This window comes from Dreissena polymorpha, chromosome 7, assembly GCF_020536995.1.
Source record: "Dreissena polymorpha isolate Duluth1 chromosome 7, UMN_Dpol_1.0, whole genome shotgun sequence".
Classification (NCBI taxonomy): Eukaryota; Metazoa; Mollusca; class Bivalvia; order Myida; family Dreissenidae; genus Dreissena; species Dreissena polymorpha.
Window position 1 is genome coordinate 78,260,645 of NC_068361.1, and position 7,182 is coordinate 78,267,826.

Sequence of the window (7,182 nt, forward strand, 5' to 3'; positions counted from 1 at the left end):
GTAAATCCTGTGTAGTAACAACAACATGCATCAAGGTTGACAAAGTAGATCCTGTGCAGAAACAACCACATGCATCAAGGTTGACAAAGTACATCCTGTGTAGAAACACCCACATGCATCAAGGTTGGAAAAGTTAATCCTGTGTAGAAACAACCACATTGATCAATGATGGCAAGGTAAATCCTTTGTATAAACAACCACATGCATCAAGGTTGGCAAAGTAAATCCTGTGTAGAAACAACCACATGCACCAAGGATGGCAAAGTAAATCCTTTTTATAAACAGCCCCATGCATCAAGGTTGGAAAAGTAAAGCCTTTGTTAAAATAACCACATGCATCAAGGTTGGAAAAGTAAATCATGTGTAGAAACAACTACATGCATCAAGGTTGGATAAGTAAATCCTGTATAGAAACAACCACATGCATCAAGGTTGAGAAAGTAAACCCTGTGTAGAAACAACCACATGCATCAAGGTTGACAACGTTAATCTTGTGAAGAAACAAACACATGCATCAAGAATTGCAAGGTAAATCATGTGTAGAAACAACCACATGCATCAAAGTTGGAAAAGTAAATCCTGTGTAGAAACAACCACATGCATCAAGGTTGGCAAAGTAACACCTGTGTAGAAACAACCATATGCATCAAGGTTGGCAAAGTAAATCCTGTGTAGAAACAACCACATGCATCAAGGTTGGAATAGTAAATCCTGTGAAGAAATAACCACATGCATCAAGATTGGCAAAGTAAATCCTGTGTAAAAACAACCACATGCATCAAGGATGGCAAGGTTAACCATGTGTAGAAACAACCATATGCAGCAAGGTTGGCAAAGTAAATCCTGTGTAAAAACAACCACATGCATCAAGGATGGCAAGGTAAACCCTGTGTAGAAAAAACCATATGCATCAAGGTTGGCAAAAGTAAATCTTGTGTAAAAACAACCATATGCATCAAGGTTGGCAAAGTAAATCATATGTAAAAACAACTACATGCATAAAGGATGGCGAGGTAAACCCTGTGCAGAAACAACCATATGCATCAAGGTTGGCAAAGTAAATCCTGTGTAAAAACAACCACGTGCATCAAGGTTTGAAAAATTTATCCTGTGTAAAAACAACCACATGCATCAAGGATGGCAAGGTAAACCCTGTGTAGAAACAACTATATGCATCAAGGTTGGCAAAGTAAAGCCTGTGTAAAAATAACCACATGCATCAAGGTTGGAAAAGTATATCCTGTGTAAAAACAACCACATGCATCAAGAATGGCAAGGTAAATCATGTGTAGAAACAACCGCATGCATCAAGCTAGGCACAGTAAATCTGTGTATAAACAACCACATGCATCAAGGATTGCAAGGTAAACCCTGTGTAGAAACAACCATATGCATCAAGGTTGGCAAGTTAAATCATGTGTAGAAACAACCACATGTATCAAGGATGGCAAGGTAAATCCTGAGTAGAAACAACCACATGCATCAAGGATGGCAAGTTAAATCATGTGTAGAAACAACCACGTGCATCGAGGTTGGCAAGATAAATCATTTGTAGAAACAACCACATGCATCAAGGATGGCAAGGTAAATCCTGTGTAGAAACAACCACATGCATCAAGGATGGCAAGGTAAATCCTGTGTAGAAACAACCACGTACATCAAGGTTGGCAAAGTAAATCCTGTGTAGAAACAACAACATGCATCAAGGATGGCAAGGTAGATCATGTGTAGAAACAACCACGTGCATCAAGGTTGGCGAGGTAAATCATGTGTAGAAACAACCACATGCATCAAGGATGGCAAGGTAAATCATGTGTAGAAACAACCACATGCATCAAGGTTGGCAAGGTAAATAATGTGTAGAAACAACCACATGTATCAAGGTAGGAAAAGTAAATCCTGTGTTGTAATAACCACATGCATCAAGGTTGGCAAAGAAATCCTGTGTATAAACAACCACATGTATCAAGGTTGGCAAAGTAAATCATGTGTAGAAACAACCACATGCATCAAGGTTGGCAAGGTAAATCCTGTGTAAAACAACCACATGCATCAAGGTTGGAAAAGTAAATCATGTGTAGAAACAACCACATGAATCAAGGTTGGAAAAGTAAATCATGTGTAGAAACAACCACATGCATCAAGGTTGGCAAGGTAAATCCTGTGTAAAACAACCTCCTGCATCAAGGTTGGCAAGGTAAATCCTGTGCAAAAACAACCACATGTATCAAGGTTGGCAAAGTAAATCCTGTGTAGAAACAAGCACATGCATCAAGGTTGGCAAGGTAAATCCTGTGTAGAAATAACCACATGCATCGAAGTTGGAAAAGTAAATCCTGCGTAGAAACAACCACATGCATCAAGGTTGGCAAAGTAACAGCCGTGTAGAAACAACCACATGCATCAAGGTAGGAAAAGTAAATCCTGTGTAGAAACAACCACATGTATCAAGGTTGGCAAGGTAAATCCTGTGTAAAAACAACCGCATGCATCAAGTTTGATAGCCTCAAGACAAAACAAACAGCTAAAAATTGGCTTAAAAGCTATACTTAATCGGGTATCATAGTCATTCAATAAGTCGCAAAATGCTCGAATACAATTTATAAAGCAAAATGTGACTTAAATTGATAACTAAAAATACCAGTATGCCAGTTTTGCCGTGTAAAGCTGTCAAGATCCAGAAAGTCCTTCATTCACATCGAATATATCCTTCGAATTCCATCCATTGTTGTCATAAGCGGAGATTTAGTGAATGAATAACTCAAATATCCTAAATGACAGCTTCTAAATAGCCAAACAAGCCGATTATTGCTGTAAGAAAGTTTTGACACGAGTGTCAACATTCTCTCATGGGCGCGGCCATTGTTGTATGTTGAGGCAAGAACGACAGCTCTGCTAGGAGAATGTTATCAATGATAATTAGCGAGGTATGCCGATTAGAAAAATCGAGCTATCACAATTGGACTGGCTCGGTCTTTTACATATGTCCCCAATGTGAAGAATTTTTTCATGGTATGATAACTAAGACGAGCTGCTGAAGCAGCATCGTCAAAAACGAAATAATTATTCAAATCATTTAACGTTTTTTTACTGGCATAAGGTCATTAAACGTTGACGAATTCAGATCGCCAAATTAACACCGTGCGATTGGTAAGTAAAATAAATAATATACCATGAAACCTTGCTTCATATTATCAGTAGCATGTTTAAGATGTTACGTGTATTCGTAATGGTTGCCTATGTATCTAATGTATCTCTCTATGGTTGTATTCCACGCAGAAAGTATAGCCCAGGTATACTGAACAATCTGGCATTTAGCAGGTAACTCGAAAGCAGTTTTGAGATAAAAATGAACGACATACAAAATGAAAAGTGGTAGTTGTGAAATTTATAAAAGATCTAATATTGTGGCTAAAATTGTAAATTTTCGGGTTTTTAAATCGTCAAAATGTGCATATAATGGTTATTTTAGAGCATGGTTAATGTTCAATATTACTGTTTCCTCACAAATATCATAACCAAAACGAACATTTGCGAATCTGAAACAACTTTATTAAATTTTTGTCAATTTTCCCGAACGTGAAAGGGCCCCTTTAAATATGAACCATGTCTGTTACAGAGACGTGACGTGGATGTGAATAAATAAAAATGTCTCATTAGATTTAGATAAGTAAAGTTCTGTCTCATTTATAAAAAAAGAAACCCATAAAATGGGTATTTACTTGTGTCGGGTGATACATGTACATCTCTTCGGAATAGATCACGAACAGATTCGCCGCCGGAAGAATGCGCACTGGTGTCGCCGCCTGCGCACTTAGCCTCGCTGCCGGCTATAACCAACCAGGCTTCAAGAAAAAATCAAGAGAAATCATGAATTAAAAAGTAATTGTTATATATTGACCCGACCTTGAACGTAGCTCTTAAATATTGCGCGAGATACGCTGTCTTATGTAAAAGAACGGAAAACGTTCAAAGCAAAACAGTGCTGTAATTTGACTTTGATCATGAAAATATTGCTACGATTCTTGCTCGCATTTGTGCCAAGCTATTTCCAAATCCTACAATTCGGTGTGAGTTACAGTCAAGACATTGTAGATGAACATAAGTACATGTAGATGAACACGGGTACACTGATGCGTGTAGATGAACACGGGTAAGTGTTGATGAACATGGGTACATGTAGATAAAAACGGGTACATGTAGATTAACACTGGTACAGGTAGATGACCACTGGTACGTGTAGATGAACACGGGTACATGTAGATGAATAAGGTACATGTAGATGAACACTGGTGCAGGTAGATGAACACTGGTGCATGTAGAGAAACACGAGTAAGTGTTGATGAACACGAGTACATGTAGATGAAGACTGGTATGAACACTGTTACATGTAGATGAACACTGGTACATGTAGATGAACACTGGTACGTGTAGATGAACACTGGTCAGGGGTGGCGAAATCAAATGTCCGGGCAACTGATTTTTTTTCAATAAAGTTGTCCGTGGACAACCAGTCGGGTTGAGAAATACAAAAAAATAGATTGTTTTAAAGCCGTTATTAAGTTTTACAAAACCAGATGTTGACACGCGATAACATTGTCAGTTCTATTTGCGGAGCAATCAAGCTAAAATAGGGGTACTCTCCTGCACAGTGGTTTCACTTATTCTATTGGAGACCAGGAGCCAGCGATTTTTTTCCTTCTTTAGAAAGTACCGGTAAATAGCAAAAAAACTACACATTTCCTAATTGCTGTCCAAAAAATCCCCAATTTAAGGTAAAAAATAAATAAATGAAAATGCAACATTTAGTTAGTGCCCCTATGCAGTTCTTTGGCTCCAACCTAGGTAAATATAAAATTGACAGCTTGAAAACACTTATCAATTTAAAGGTATTTGGGAGCAAAAAATAAAATACACCAATATCCCAATTTGAGGTTTTCACGACTCGATTTTCCCCAATTTCAGGTTTTCACGAATCAATTTTTCCCTATTGGACCGGTACGGGTACTTTTCACAATTGGACAAAAAAAAATCGCTGGGAGCATGCCGCATTTTCAACATTTGGCCCGTCTGTTTAATAGGCAGTGTACAGACTGGTTTGCTCTTTCATTCCGTATCTAAATGTTGAATGTTCGTCTTAAATTTTAAAATGCATTATAAATACCAAATGTTCGCTAAATTCTAGCATCGTTGTTTTCTCATGTTATTTCATACAAATTCAAGCATTGCAGGATAGTTACGTTGCATATGGAAATGGCTGTCATTAAAATTCAGAAGTGTTTGTCGGATTACACATTTACATATGCTCATTTGAGAATAAAACAAAACGTTTACAGTTGTGTGTAATTAATTCAACGAGTCTTTGTTAAAACGCTTTAAGTGATGAACAAATGTTTTGACAATATTACGCATGAAATGCACAATTTCCACGAGGATTACACAGTTGCCATCATCAGTTTTCTGAGAAACTGGCAACGATTTTATCGTGGTGGTGTACACCGTAGGGTCCGATTAGAACGGTACACGTGCACTGTAGGTATAACAATAAATGTGTTTATAATTTATATAAATATTAACGGACAAGTGTAGTTCAGCAACGGACAAGATAAATTTTCTAAATTGTTGTCCGTGGACAAGTATAGTTTTTTGAGATTTCGCCACCCCTGCTGGTACATGTAGATGAACACTGGCACATGTATATGAACATGGGTACATGTCGATAAACATGGGTACATCTAGATGAACACTGGTAGATGAACACTGGTACATGTAGTTAACACGGGTACATTGTAGATAAACAATGATACATGTAGATGAACACTGGTACATGTAGATGAACACTGGTACGTGTAGATGATCACGGGTTCATCTAGATGAACACTGTTTCACTGTATATGAACACTGGTACATGTAGATAAACGCGAGTACATTATAGAGGAACAATGATACATGTAGATGAACACGTGTACAGGTAGATGAACACTGGTACATGTAGATGAACACGGGTACATTGTAGGTAAAATTGTTAATTGTAAACGAACACTCGTCATCGCAGATTACTCTCTTACTTGTAAAGGGAATGTGGTACAGTTTAGATAATCGTGCGCACACATATGTACAAATTGAATAACACTGATAAACTGCGAATGAATTGTGGTTCTTTGTACATAAAAGCCGGTACAATTTATATTAACACTCGCTCATTGAAAATACATATCACATTCATGCAATTAACACAGGATAGGTAAGCATGAACACACATAGAATACAGATAAACGCCAGTATGATACAGAATAACACATGTGGACAGAATACATACGATCAAGTACAAGCTCAAGCAGAATACATATGATCTCGTGTGAACACAAGTAGAATATAAATGAACAAGTGTGAACACAGTCGAATAGATAAACACATATGAATACATGTAGAATACGGATGAACACGTGTAAACACATGTATAATACTGATGAACACCTGTATACACAAGTGTGAACACAAGAAGAAAACGAATGAACACCTGTGAACACAAGTAAAATACAGATTAACACGTGTGAACACAAGCAAAATACTAATGACCACATGTGAACACAGGTAGAATACAGATGAAAACGTCTATTAAAAGATGGAAACGAAGCCAGGCTTTGAAACTTGTAACTTAGACCAAGTTTAAGGGCCCAACATTCCTTAAATTTAAACAAATAGCTTTGAAATGTTTTAATTTAAAAATGCCACGCTCAATTTGATTATTTAATATGCATGTATTGAATGATTTATGTAATGATTTAAATGACATATGGTAAAACTTGAAACATCTTTAAATAAAATTGATACATTTAATGTGAAAAACAAAACACATTTATATTCGCAAAAATTCTATCCCATACCGATTGGTAAAATCCAAATTATATTCCATGCAAAATTCATGTCTTGCCCTTATATATTAAGCAACTTTCTGTTCGCTATTGACTTTGTATACAATCACTATAGAGCAAATTTAATGTTAATCGATGATGCGTGTGCAACTGATGCACCTGTTATAGAAAGGCTTAGCAGATACGCCAGTGTTACACTCAATTCTAAAAATACAATCTAATCCGTATCTAACAATTACTAACAATCAAATACTTGTGCTATCAGATGTGCTTACAAGTGTGCACCGAATTCATAATATTTATTAAT

The 7,182-nt window shown here is 36.9% G+C and overlaps 1 protein-coding gene across 1 annotated transcript in view; it reads right to left on the minus strand.

Moving 5' to 3' along the window:
- Positions 1-7,152, minus strand: part of LOC127837560 (mucin-2-like) — a 40,283-nt gene extending 33,131 nt beyond the window's left edge. The window contains exons 1-2 of the mRNA XM_052364752.1: positions 6,888-7,152; positions 3,723-3,845 (exon numbers count right to left, since the gene is read on the minus strand). Of these exons, the coding sequence (XP_052220712.1) occupies positions 3,723-3,845; positions 6,888-6,927 (163 nt within the window). The 5' untranslated portion in view covers positions 6,928-7,152. The remainder of the gene's footprint in view (positions 1-3,722; positions 3,846-6,887) is intronic.
- Positions 7,153-7,182: the final 30 nt, after the last annotated feature.